Raw genomic sequence first — 14,752 nt, 5'->3', positions numbered from 1 at the left:
AAGAAATTTTAACAATATATTTGAGAGCTTTGAATTATTGACATATATTTATGGGCACCTAATAATCTGCTAAAACTGACCTGTACTACGGAAAAATAGAATAAGACAAGATAGTGAGTAGTCCAATATAGCTTAATGCTGGTTTGGGATTAAGCAAAAGTTTTTTGATTGGATGATGTGTATGTATTGAAATAACAATTTTGTAACTGGAAAGGAGGCTGAAAATTTTGGGCTCTGGTGTTGCAGAGGAATGCTAAAAAATAAGAAGATTTAAAACAGAAAGTAAACTGAATAGCTGTTTCTGAAGTAGACAGCTGGGAGTATAAGTTATGTGGGATTAAGCTTGGAAGATAGCAGCAACATGAAGTAAAACACCAATCCTGGTATTGGTATTGGTATTGGTGGTGGTGGTGGTGGTGGTGGTGGTGGTGATGATGATGATGATGTGATGATGATGATGATGGAGTAGTTATATTGACTGTAGCATATGTTGAAAGAAGAAAAGGACACCAGGAAAGACAGAAATGTGCCAAGAGTTGAACAAACAAAGATTTACAAAATAATTATCATTTACAACTTCGAAAAATGTTAATTAGTGTGTTGTCTCAAGTAGGAAAGTAATAACACAACAAATTACTCTACCTGCTCATGTTGATGTGATACAGCATACTCAAGACAGAGCCAACAGAGCATATTCACTGAAAGGGTCAACAGGAAGAGCCCTTCATGACTGGCTGACAGTAACAGAAAAGGGACAGCTAGTCCCAACATTATGCTCACAATACGTGGCACAACATTTTGCGAACTAAGCAGAGGCTGAAATATGGACACACCTGCAACAAGCAAATGTGAGGTGTCAAAGTTATCTACTTCAGCTAAAAATCCCAGGAGCATACTAAAATTTTCATATTATGCAACTAGATTAAACAAGAAAATAAAAACCATATGGCTAAGAGGTTTTGAAACCTTTAAAATCTTCAGTTTGTTACCTTTTCCAGAAATCTCAGAATTAATGCAATATGCATTTAAATCCCTTATTTCTTAGTTTGACTGCCTGGTTCCATAGCAAAAACAATACAATTAAGGGAAAAAGTTACATTTTGTGGAACACTACACATCTGAGCTTCAAATTATAGTCAATAACAGTATCATCTGTTGAGTCTACTAAGACAAGAAATAAGTTGCAGGGTTCTCTGTCTAGACCAGTCAGGTCCAGGTCCAGGTCCAGGTCTAGTTACTGTGGTCAGTCAACACTGAGCACACAACAGTAGCAGCTAGTAAAGAGACTGTGATTACACAAATGCAATTGCAATAGATGTGTTTAACACAAAATTAAATCAAAATAAAAGATAATAACAACATTACACTACATCTATGGAACATGGTGTTTATTTATTTTTACTTGTGATGAAATATTTTGTGTAAAGCCCTGAGCTGATGCGTAACACAGAATGCTCTACAGTGTTGGTTCCTAAAGTTGGGACTTCACTGTTGGTTTTATTGTTTTCATAATAGAAACATGGTGTTCACAACAAAAAATTGATCCAAACACAGACACGACCTTAGACACATTTATATGTAGCTCGGGAAACTTCCATTTGCACTTGACCATACTACCGTAACAAGTTCATGTTGCTGTAATACCTGTCCTTTAGGTGAGTGCAATTTTGTATACCAATTACCTCCAATGGCACAGTATCTGGTACATCACAAATCAGAGTGCTAAATAGCTACAATCAATTTTCTATGCTACCTAGGTCCTGAAACTTTGCCTCAAAACTCTGACAAAGTTGCACAATGTCAGCAAACTATGTTTACTTGTATGAAACTCATCTAATAATAAAATTATAATGCATAAGAAACCACGTAGAAGCTCAACATTTAACCCAAGTTTACCTTTAGCTGTAATTTGCCTTCAGAGTGATAATAAACTGCTTTCTTGTATCACCATGTAGCTTATCACGTTGTAATGTTGGATATTGTATTTTATCATCATATTAAGAACCTTCTTGGATACAAAATGGAATACAATAAAAGGATGAAAAACATTATCTACAGCTGATACAGAAACCATATTGCAGTTATAAGTGTCGAAGGACATAAAAGGGAAGGAGTAATTGAAATATGTTACATTTAATATAAAAAGTCATTGTATTGATATCTAAAACTGACATGTCCCTGATGAAGATTTGTTTTTAGTTTTTTTATTTTAAAAACACTTTACTGTTTCAATTTCTTTCATTGACATATATTCTGCATACTATGAAGAGGATGTTAAATGATTTACCCTGAAAAAGTGTAAAATGGAAATAACTAACTCTGTGCTATCAATAACTGTTGCTTCAGATGAATAACTGATGAAAATCACCTGACTTCAGGAGATGTCATACCCCTGCACACAATTGCAGAGAAACCCATGGCACTCTAAGTTTGTCATGTGGGCCTCACTGATGGCCACAGCAATTCCTTAAACATGCGACAACACCCATGACTTACTTCCCTGCACAGGAATACCTACTAGTTGCCAGACTTCTTGGGTCACTGACAGAAGGTCATTACGATGACACTGGGGTGGGTCCTCATGCCTAAGGAAGTGACCATGAAACAATCAAATGTGGCATTTATGGAGCCACCACCAATGTCAAGTAGATTATCTTTGGGAAGGTAGATGTGAACCTTTTTATTGCTTTTAGCTTGTTTGTAATAGCCATCACTGCAACAAGTCTTCAAAATCTGAAGAGAGATTGTTGATCACAGGTTGGATACTGATATCACCATCTCCAAGGTTTTCATATTCACTGACATTCTTGCTAACTGATCAGCAAGCTCATTCCCCAAAATACCAACATGATCTGGGGTCCAAGGGAATACAATCAAGTTTCCGGCACCTTGGAGGTCAGTAATAAGATTGTGTAAAGTTCAAAACAAATGTTTCCTAGGATGGCAATGGTTACTGCCTTGTCACTGTATATAAGGAAATTCTTGTGATTTTTGGTGAAAGTACAACAAAGGGCTTGGATAATGATCAGTAATTGTACTTTGAAAATGCTGCACCCTTTTTGTAGGGAATCTTGCTCATGATCCTCAAAAGTATGAAGGTAAAGCTGATATGCTCAATGATTGAGCAATCAGCATAGACAACTTTCGAAACAGGATATTAGCCAAGAACTGAGAGGGACAAATGCTGAACCACAGAGGGGTCTACTGTTTCCTTTGGGTCTGAAGGATAGGCCAGGAGGAATCTTTGGGTGAGGAGCACAGTGTGCGTGGATATGCAAAAATGTGCCGACTTTAGGGTTCCAGGAGGGAATGTGGGGATCAGAGTGAAGAGACTCTAGATGAACTGCTATTGGGACACCAGACCTGTTCACGATTGTGGGACATGAAACCCAAGTTGGTGAAAAAGGATATAGTAGTTCAAGTGTTCAGGGTAATTGCAAAAACACGTATTGCATAATTCAGTAGTAGCTGATTGTCTGATCCGTAGCAGAGGAATCCTATCCTCTGCCAGGAGGCTTGTCCACAGGACTTGTTCAAAAGGTGCTAGCTGAAAGTCAGATTGATCCCTTAATGGTGCACTGGATGCAGTAATCATAACACTGATGGGGCCACTAACCCAGTGTGCCATAATCTAGTTAAGGTAGAATGCTGGCTTTTTAAAGGTTTGAATCATCCATCCATGAGATGAGACTGAGGCAGTGGAGGCAATCAAGTTTAAACTGGCAATTCTTTTTAAGCAGATAAATATGTTACAGCACTGTCAGCCAGACATCAAATAAAACATCTCAAAAAGTAGTTCAACTTTACCACAATGAGCGGTTCACTATAAAGGTAATGTTCTGGATGTGGACGAGCAGTTCTGTATTGGCAGAAATGCATAAAAAAATTTTGGAAGGCGGAAAGTAGCGAAATGCAGGAAGGTCTTCGGAGGATCAATGATTGTCTCAGGGATATGCAGTTGACCCTAAATGTAAATAATTGTAACATACTGAGCATAAATAGGTGAGGATACTCATTACCGCTTCTTGACTTTTCCCAGCAGACAGAATATGCTACCCTTCAGGAGTGCACCTGGGACATTAGGTTTTCTTCTTCTGTTATTTGGGTTGATAATTAAACAGCCATCTTTAAGGTGTTGACAGATGTGAAAATTACCGAACTATCAGTTTAATAAGTCACAGCTGCAAAATACTAACGCGAATTATTTACAGACGAATGGAAAAACTGGTAGAAGCTGACCTCGGGGAAGATCAGTTTGGATTCCGTAGAAATGTTGGAACACATGAGGCAATACTGACCTTACGACTTATATTAGAAGAAAGATTAAGGAAAGGCAAACCTACGTTTCTAGCATTTGTAGACTTAGAGAAAGCTTTTGACAATGTTGACTGGAATACTCTCTTTCAAATTCTAAAGGTGACAGGGGTAAAATACAGGGAGCGAAAAGCTATTTACAATTTGTACAGAAACCAGATGGCAATTATATGAGTCGAGGGGCATGAAAGGGAAGTAGCGGTTGGGAAGGGAGTGAGACAGGGTTGTAGCCTCTCCCCGATGTTATTCAATCTGTATATTGAGCAACCAGTAAAGGAAACAAAATAAAAATTTGGAGTAGGTATTAAAATCCAAGGAGAAGAAATAAAAACTTTGAGGTTCGCCGATGACATTGTAATTCTGTCAGAGACAGCAAAGGACTTGGAAAAGCAGTTGAATGGAAAGGACAGTGTCTTGAAAGGAGGATATAAGATGAACATCAACAAAAGCAAAACAAGGATAATGGAATGTAGTCGAATTAAGTCGGGTGATGCTGAGGGAATTAGATTAGGAAATGAGACACTGAAAGTAGTAAAGGAGTTTTGCTATTTGGGGAGCAAAATAACTGATGATGGTCGAAGTAGAGAGGATATAAAATGTAGACTGGCAATGGCAAGGAAAGCATTTCTGAAGAAGAGAAATTTGTTAACATCCAGTATAGATTTAAGTGTCAGGAAGTCGTTTCTGAAAGTATTTGTATGGAGTGTTGCCATGTATGGAAGTGAAACATGGATGATAAATAGTTTGGACAAGAAGAGAATAGAAGCTTTCGAAATGTGGTGCTACAGAAGAATGTTGAAGATTAGGTGGGTAGATCACCTAACTAATGAGGAGGTATTGAATAGGATTGGAGAGAAGAGAAGTTTGTAGCACAACTTGACTAGAAGAAGGGATCGGTTGGTAGGACATGTTCTGAGGCATCAAGGGATCACAAATTTAGCATTGGAGGGCAGCGTGGAGGGTAAAAATCATAGAGGGAGACCAAGAGATGAATACACTAAGCAGATTCAGAAGGATGTAGGTTGCAGTAGGTACTGGGAGATGAAGGAGCTTGCACAGGATAGATTGGCATGGAGAGCTGCATCAAACCAGTCTCAGGACTGAAGACCACAACAACAACAACAACATCTTTAAGGTTAGATGGCGACAGAATTAAAGCCACTTGGTACAGTACTGTGGAGTACTGTGTCAAGTGGTCTTAATTCTGTCACCAACCAACCTTGAAGATGGGTGTACAGTAATCCGTTGAAATATTGGAAGAAGAAATACTATTGTCCTGGATCCATGTCTAAAAAATGATGGAATAAACATCCATTAGTGACCGATTACGCCACTGGTGAAAAATCACTGACAATGTTAGCAATCATAAATGTACCTAAGACTAATCATCCTGAGTGGCCTAAAATGGAAAGACCAAAGGAAAGCAATTGTAGGAAAAGCAGATGTCAGAATCAGATCTGTTGGAACAACCGTAGGGAAATGCAACTCATGGATATGAAATGGCTTATAAAACACCTGTAAGACTGATTCTTGAGCATTACTCATTAATTTGGGACCCAAACCAGGCTTGACTAATAGAGGGAGAGGGGGAGGGGAGGGATGGAGAGGGAGAGGGGGGGAGAGAGAGAGAGAGAGAGAGAGAGAGAGAGAGAGAGAGAGAGAGAGAGAGAAGATCCAACAAAGAGTGGTACGTTTTGTCATGGAATCAGTTATTAAGCGTGGGAGAATTATGGAGATGATCAACAAACTCCTGTGGCAGGTGCACAAAGAGACGTATTGGGTATTGTGAAGAGGTTTAGTGTTGAAATTTTGAGAGTGTTTTCCAAAAAGAGTTGGTCAACATATTACATCCTCCAACATATATCTCACAAAATAACCACAATAAGAATATAACAGAAATTAGAACTCATACAGAGTTTCATTCTTCCCGTGTACCTTTTGGGAATGGAACAGAGGAGGGAAATTACAGTGGTACCAGAGGCAACATATACCACACACAATAATGGTGGCTTTCAGAGTCCAGAGATCAAAATAGACTGTCTTTCTAGAGGGTCCATCATAGTAGGCACTCAGTCAGTTGTCTGTATGAATGGGTAATGACTATCAGGAATTTCCATCACAAAGGTTCTTGTCCACCCTCAATCAGATTGAGAGAAGATACCTGGAGCTACCAATCAAGAGATCAATGGCTGCATGTTTTCCATGAGCCGCACTAAAATATGTGGGGGTGCTAACGTTCAATAGACATAAGTCATGATCTGTGATCACTTGTTCCATTCAACTGTCTCTGTGAGGTGTTGTGAGTAACATCACCCCACACAGTGTTGTGGGCATTGAAATCACCCAGGAGGAGGGTGTGGCAGAAAAAATCACAGCCTTCAGTAAAATATAACAACATAGTCAGAGATATACTTTATGTTGTATTCAGGTAGTGAACGCGCCCTTTGGTAGCTGGGGGATGTGACATCAGAAAGGGGTACAGGAAGGGACCCCCAAAAGCTAGAAACAGACACACTGTCTTTGGTGGCCATGAGAGCAACATCTCTTGTATATGATCATAACCTATGAATTCAATAAACATGTTCAGTGAATGTGGAACTTTTATTTCAACCAGTCACAACTATTACTCAAGTATTTAACAGTTCTTATTTTTTAAAACTGTAAGTGAAACATCTTAATATGAGGGCCTGTCCATGATCTACCTGACAAAATCAGAGACAAATCCAAAGTCACGATTGTGTAATAAATGAAATCCAAAGGGTATGCAGATGACGAGAAATTCAAGAGGGTCATTTTGAAAGCTAAATGACTTAGGAAGTGACGTCGGGAGCCAGGTTGGGTTTGGCAAAGGTAATTCACCAGCACAGCGATGGGGTGCCACCTAGCAGCAGTAGCAATCCATGCCACGCAGCAGGAATGGCAGCAAGAGGCGCCACTGACCACACAGCAGCAGCAGAGCAATGCAGTGGCTCAATACTTCTTCTGGGAAGCAGCAGGACTCCAAAACATAAACATAAACAATGCAAAGTGAACTGCCTTGGGTAGAGGTGTGTTTTTGCTACTTGTGTTTAGTGAGAATTCAGAAATGAATAAATCAGACAGAAATTATATTAACAAAGTTGCCAGGGGCTGTAAATCAGAGATGAGCACTGAATGTCTCTGAAACGTAAATGGATCCTGTAAATTTAAAATTGCAAGCCCTAGTAAAAATGAATGACCAATTAGATGAAATTAAACAGAATACAGAAGATCAAGCAAGTGACATTAAGAAAAGCATCCATTCAATGGAAAATACTACTTTTCAAAAATGTTTTTATTTAATGATCCTACAGCCATCAAAATATTTCTTTTGGAATATATTCACTGAATTGCAAATTCTTTTAGCATCAGCTGTATTGGGTATAGCTGTACTGCCGATTGGTGATGTGTGAAAATTCGTGCCGAACTGAGACTCAAACTAAGATTTCCCGCTTATTGCAAGGCGATTGGTGGCATATCTGTAAAAATGTATTACAAGCCCTAGTCAGGGCATTGACAATAATGATAACAAAGTCTCACTTCCTCATAGTTTCATTCATCCTTGCATGGGAATACACGTAAAGTTGCAAGCACAAAGGAATGAACAGATTAGACTACGATGCAAGAATGTAGACAGCATGACATATGGAAGTTTGGCTCAGGGAGCATGCTCAGATAGTCTAAAACTGGTAAGGTGATCACTCAATATAAGTGGGAAATCTAGGTATGTATCCTCGAAGCAGAAATTTTCATAAGTCACTGCCATATAGTACAGCTATACCCAATACAGCTGACACTAAAATACTTCGCAATTCAGTGAAAACATTCTGGAATATATTTTATGCCAAGGAGAAACTTATACTGAAAACAAGTACCTTGAGTGAATGCGTAAGACTGAATGGTGAGGTGAGGGGTAAGATCAACTAGATTGATAACAAGTCAGGAGCTGAATGTATCAAGTCAGAGCAAAGTAATGGTGAATATTTACACCAGCCAAATAATTTGAATTTATGTGAGAGATTAAAAGTAGTTGGGATTAATGTACATGTTGATGCAAATCAAATTCTGTGGTTTCACAAATAACTATTTCTTTAAAATGTCACGCTGAGTTTTTTGTTGATACTGCTGATGATTTTATTCATGTTAATGATGAAGTGGATGTTAATGAAGTTGCTAATGGTGAAGTTGGTAGCAATTCAGGTAAAGATATAGCTGATTATAATTTAGAAATGTTGATGGGGCTGAAGTCATTTAGTGGTGAGATCAGATGCTGGAAAAATGAAAATGATATTGTGAAACCATGGGGATTTATATCAAACAGCAGCATACTAACAGAAAATGGTAGCAGATATATAGCACACAAGACTGGTGGCGCTGAAAAATTTAAGGATATGGGAGACTTCAATGTAGTTCTGCTACAGGAAGGGTGTGATACTGTAAAGGAGAACAGCTGGTTTTATAAATGCAGAAATACTTATATTTTGAGTGAGTGGAAAGAGTTTTCTGTGCCATCAGACATGTAATCTATTGGGAAATCAATAAACTCAAGTTTGCAAGGAAGCTGTTATGTAGTGTAAGGCAAAATATTTTTTGGAAAATTACTTATATAATAAAAATTTTGAGGGTAATTTGGAAACACAGCTATTTGAGGTGGAAAGTAATGTAAGCATATTTTCCTAACTTTCAGAATAGACAATGATGAATTTAATCAGGCCTGTTTACTGTTAGCAGATATTAGTGTTAATTTTATACTATACATGGAACAGATGGCAAAAGCAGGTGCCATGATTAACTGCAGCAAGCATCTGTTTGAATTTACAGTAGGAGATAACAGTTTTACAGTTCCATTTAACAAGATTTTATTCAGTGAAGATGATGTAGCTTGAATCCAACTCGCCATCAGTCTACTGATAACTACGGGCAATGGGACCACCCTGAGTTATGTAAGAAAAGGGTAGCATGTGTAGTTAATGAGAAGATTAAAATGACTGAAGGGATAAATGAAGAACAGAGGGGACAACTCTCTGAGTAGTTAGAAAATTATAGTGAGCATTAACTGAAGTTCCAGGGAAGGTCCAGAATTCTGAAGATACATAAAAGGTAAATATGGATGGATTATGTATAAATTATGATTCTCAGTATTTTATTTTTCAAGTGTGTGCATTAGCGTGACTTAAATTTTATTAAGTGATACTGTTTTGCAACATTTGGGAATGTTAACTGAAGAATTTTGGGGGTAGAATTTTTTTTTTTTTCATAATTTTATTGTTGATTATTGGAAAGTGAGAATAAAAGAAGGGTTCCATGCAATGGCTGGTGGGGTATGGGGTGGGTGGTACTATTTGTGGTGATCGTGTAGATATTAAATTTGTTTCCTCCCATGTAGAATAGGCATTATTATTAGTTATATGGAGAGGGGGGGGGGGGGAGGTGATTATCACTTGAGTAATTCTGGCTATAGTAATGAGTGCTAATTTTATTCAAAATATATTTATTTACATTGGTCAGGAAATAACTCAATAAATTACGTACCACCACTTGTATCATTCTGGAGAGCATTTCCAGAACTCACTGGATTGAAAAATACATAAAAATAAGGAAATGTTATGTCAACCTCTCACCAATAGCAGTTCAATGCATGGAGCACAGAAACACTTAACGGAAAACTCAGCCACACAGGCACCAAAACACACACAGCTGTGGCAACAGTAGAATTAATTATTGATACTCCTGAGGTCACAGGAGTGTGTGGATGGGTGTTTGTGTGTGTTTGGGCGTGTGTAGTTTTGGTAGTAAAAGAGCTAGTGCTTGAAAGCTGGTGGGAATGCTGTTTTCTATTTATGTTTCTGTGCTCCATGCAACGATCCACTATAGGTGATTTGTTGTCTATCCCTTATTTTATAAATTCCTGAACTTAGGTACTCAGTTGAGCATTCAGTTTCATGATGTAGTCTTTCTGTAATGTTTTTGCAGTTTTTAATATTTTTTTTACAATTGTTTATCTGAACTAGGCACTCTCTTTTGAATTTCATGTTAGACTGAATGTGACAGATGAACAGGACGAATGAGTGAGTAGTGGACTGGATGCTAATTTGGACCCATTTTTATATCCAGAAAATACAAGCTGTGCTGAGCCAGAGCACTAGAGGTATCAGAGGAGGTTGAGTCCCACTACTGTGTAGCAAGACAAAAAACAGTTATGACAGTATAGCCAAGAACTCAAGAACGTGTTAAGTGAGTGTGGTGAAAGTGATTCCATGAAAATTTACACTGAATTGTGGATTTCTGTTGAGACTGAAATATGTGTTCCTCTTAGGAACTTTTTGATATTGTTTCGACCAGAATGTTCCTTGAAAAATTTATTTGTTTGAGATGGAATCAGTTTTTTAGACACACAACTGCAAATGCAAGGAAAAATGTGGTTTCATTTTCAATAGAACTTGTAATTATACGGCATATGTAGGCGAGCGATTTGATCACCTGGAAGTAGTATGGAGGGAAGTAAAATTGTTGTATGGCTGAATGTTAGTGGGCCCACGGCTCAGAGTGTGCTGCGGTAGGTCCAGCTAGGCAACTGATACGGGTGAGCCCAGGCACAAGGACAAGCAGCTCATCAGAAATGAGTACATCCCAAAGCTGGGAATTTGAATGGCTATTACTAGCATGGCCTTTGTGAAGAAGATGCTCCAAAAATGGCAATGTGGCAGACGAGCTGAAAGACCGCTTTTTAAGCTCTTTGAGAATCTATAATAATTCACAGTCAAGTATTAAAGAAAATCCAAATGCTGCTGTGATCTCAGAAAAATGAGGCACATTAAATGGGAAAACAATATTAGAGTATCTTTAAAACTAAAGAAGTTAATATTCACAGGGAATAAAGGTATTCACAAAGAACCTCCAAATTAATAAATTTTAAATACTCCATGCAATTTCAGCATATGATATAGCACATGATAACATTGCACTATAGCTATTATCTCTGAAAGCTACATAATTGTAACTATTTTATTCCTTTATTTATTACATTTTTTTATATCTTCCCATTATGCAAATGTTTGCCAAAACATCATATACTCTACAATTACACAGTGAACAAACACAGCATGAATACGTCATACCTTTTGTCATAGTTGCATACTTATTTAATGAACAGTTTATTATTTTTCGAATAACTTTATTTAAGTACTAATTACTACTGATAATACAAAATCATGGTAATTTAAGAAGAAGTCACTCACGTGTGATAACTTGCTGACACCGTCCTTGTAAAAGAATGCTATAAGACACTTCTGACAAGTAGGCCTAAATAGCTGTTTAAACAATATTTAATAACAATTTGCTGTCATTCATCATGAGAGAACTTGTGCAAGAATACTGGCTTATTTATTTATGGACAAACCTTTCTTTATATTTATTGTGAATTGTCTGAGTGTGACCAAATGTTTATAGCATTTCTTTATTCAAAAGCTGTTGTAATATAATAGTTTAGTCTAGGAAATGGCCAAGTTGAGGTAAATCATGTCTGTAGAACTTAAGAATGGTGTATTTTTGGTGGAGACAGCCTTCAGCCAATGGAAAATCAGACAGTAGTGGACCAGTATGGGAGTCATGTGGAGACGAACACTTTTTCGAGTGAAGGGCTCAAGGGGGCAGTTCTGGGCACTTTGATGTGATTTCTGGAAGGAGGCAGACCTGCCTGTGGTACTGAGTGGTATTTGATCATGTAGGTGACTGATTCTGGGTGGTGAATGGCTGCTACTATACTTTAACTTCTGAAGGGACTTTATATTTCGAGAGGTCTGATGTGCTCCAGAATAGGACTCTTTAACTTTTTCCGCTCATATTATGGTACTGAGATTGAGTATGTGTTACTATTCTTTGTATCATGTATGATAATTTGTAAATCATCATGTTGAACTCGGAACAGTTTTGAGCAGGTGAATATCTGTGTATTGTGATTATCAAATTGACTTAATTTTGCACATATCTTTGATTACAATTTAGTTTGGAGAGTTTGTTACTATTTTCATAATGCTCTCAATGTAACTTCTGTCTATTTTAACTGAATGTCATAAGACTACTACTCACTTATTTGGGATGTCCTTTCTTGAATAAACATTATTCAACACAATTCTCTGTTGTTGTTATTAAATTACTCATTTAACTTTTATTCTGTAATTCTGTGTATTTTGGTAACTGCAATTCTAGCCAATGCATAGACTATTTAACTGCAGGATCACAGCTATAGGTTATTTCCCGTAATTTAGCTGCAGGGCATGAAAGCAGACATGCACAGCTCGACCCTATGACTACACAGAGCTATTCTTTTTAAACACAGCTGTGAATAGTCCACATACCAAAAGTATGTGTAACCACAAGTAAAGATCAAACTGGTTTGTTCAAATGGGATGATGTTTGGAAGAGCAACTACACTTAGCAGTAACCATTTGGTACCATGGCAGTCTCTTTTTTTTCTTCTTAAAATTGAATTTGGAAGCCTTTTTCATCACCAAGTGTCTTTAAATGTTAGCTTTTTTGGACTCATTAAAGCCATAAACTAAAACTATTAATATGAAACTAATACTACCCTTTCATGAACACTTTGTAGACAGATATGAAATGAAATTTTACTCTCTTACTTTAACCCTGAAGTCAATACTGTTGCACATCAGCAACATGTATTGAAAAATTATTTTGTGCTCCTCTGGTGGGGCTTTAGCGACCGCTAACCCCAGTTTCACAGATGCAATGAAGTTCTTAGAGAGTACCTATGGGACCAGGTATGCAGTAGTTGACTGGACTGCACACTTCTGGTAATCTCATTGGCAGAATGCAGAGAAAATTGTCGAGTGTGGATTTTCTTTAGTTTCACATTGTGTTTGCCTTATTAAAAATGAGATTACGACAGAGAACAACAGAAGAAAACCAAGGCAGGTATGTAGAACCATAGTCAACAAGAAACACAGTGAAAAATCATTCAACTTCAGGTTTTACATGTCAATTTGTGTATGTTGCACATGTGCAACATTGCGTGGATACTAACACACAGCATTAGTGAGGTATTCACCATTTTTGGTGAAATATTCTCATACAGTGGACAGTTTTTGTGTTGGATGTTACTTTATGGGGTGGTACAGTGACTATGGTAGTTACGAATTGATTATTTAATCACAGTGGTGTTTTGAAGAAAGTTGCTGCTGCAGAAGATGTAAGACAGTTACTAGCTTTACCTTCTGGAAGTGATGATGAGAAAAGTGACTTTCATGGCTGCAGTGATGATGATCCTACAGCAAATTCGAATGAATTACTTGCTTATAACAGTTCTAAAAATGATCTCCTAGGGCAAGAAGAAACAGAAACAGCTGAGTTATCACATTTGTCTGCAAGTACCTCACAAAGAACTGAGAATGAAAATGTTTCTCATTGCCTTAAGCCACTAATCAACGACGATTATAGCAAAGCCATTGGCAGTGCCCACAAGCTATCACCCAAGAATCAAGAATAGTGAACCTAAAAGCATCAAAGCAATGTTCTGGACTAAGGTGGAGCAATGTCTTTGTAATGTAAGATGATCTGGACAAAAGGAGGGTAGACCAACTGCCACACCAATTTCCACCTGTGGCTGAAAAATTACTTTTAGTGCAGTTACTCTTACTAGAACATTGATCAGAATTCAGACGTGTTAATTAAACATTCACAAAAAGTCAGAATGATGACAGATTAAGTATGTAAGTTGATTTTAATAAAAATCTTAGGGAAAAAAAAGAAAGAACTGATGTTTCCTCATTTAATATAGAGTGGCTTAGTGACGGGCAACTGATTTTTGCATGTGATATTGCATACATGCAACATCTAGGAAATGTGCTTTCTTAAAAAAACTAGCAACACACGAGTTTTCTCTCTGTTTTACCCTTTATTTAACACACTTAAGGAATTCAGAAATGTTATTTCTTTTTCCAAAAAATCAAAAAATCATTCAAATAGTTTTTAGTTAAGTGTTTTCAGCATATGATTATTATTATATTATTATTATTATTATTATTATTATTATTATTATTATTATTATTATTGGTATTATAAATATCAACTGGTTCTCTCAGAACACTACTGATAATTTTACTTTATCTGTTGTTTCAACATTGCTTATAATATGGGCAGCAGCCATCTGTTTAAAGATTTTGCTATTCATTTTATTCACATCAAAATTTTGAGCCTCCGCTGAAGTATAAGAAAATAGTTCCATATACAGTATCACTTTTTTGCGTGATCCAACAGTTCAGTATGTCTATGTAAAATTATTGACCATGGTAAATCCAGGATGAAATAATGAAAGTTTTATGAAAAGCATAGACTGCTACTCACTCTCCTCTATATGGTGTGCAGCAATCTATCCTTTTCATAATATTTTCATTATTCCATC

At 37.2% G+C, this 14,752-nt stretch overlaps 1 protein-coding gene across 2 annotated transcripts in view; it reads right to left on the bottom strand.

The window, feature by feature from the left end:
• LOC126191154 (GPI ethanolamine phosphate transferase 1) overlaps positions 1-14,752 on the bottom strand; it is a 276,012-nt gene that overhangs the window by 24,507 nt on the left and 236,753 nt on the right. The window contains exon 12 of one of the 2 annotated variants that reach the window (XM_049931924.1): positions 643-833. The exons of the other annotated variant lie outside the window; for it this stretch is intronic. Within the exon in view, the coding sequence (XP_049787881.1) occupies positions 643-833 (191 nt within the window). The remainder of the gene's footprint in view (positions 1-642; positions 834-14,752) is intronic. 2 annotated transcript variants of the gene reach the window in all.

The sequence above is a fragment of the Schistocerca cancellata genome, chromosome 6 (genome assembly GCF_023864275.1).
Source record: "Schistocerca cancellata isolate TAMUIC-IGC-003103 chromosome 6, iqSchCanc2.1, whole genome shotgun sequence".
NCBI lineage: Eukaryota > Metazoa > Arthropoda > Insecta > Orthoptera > Acrididae > Schistocerca > Schistocerca cancellata.
Note: the sequence above shows the minus strand (reverse complement) of the source record. Positions and strands in the feature narration are given on the sequence as shown.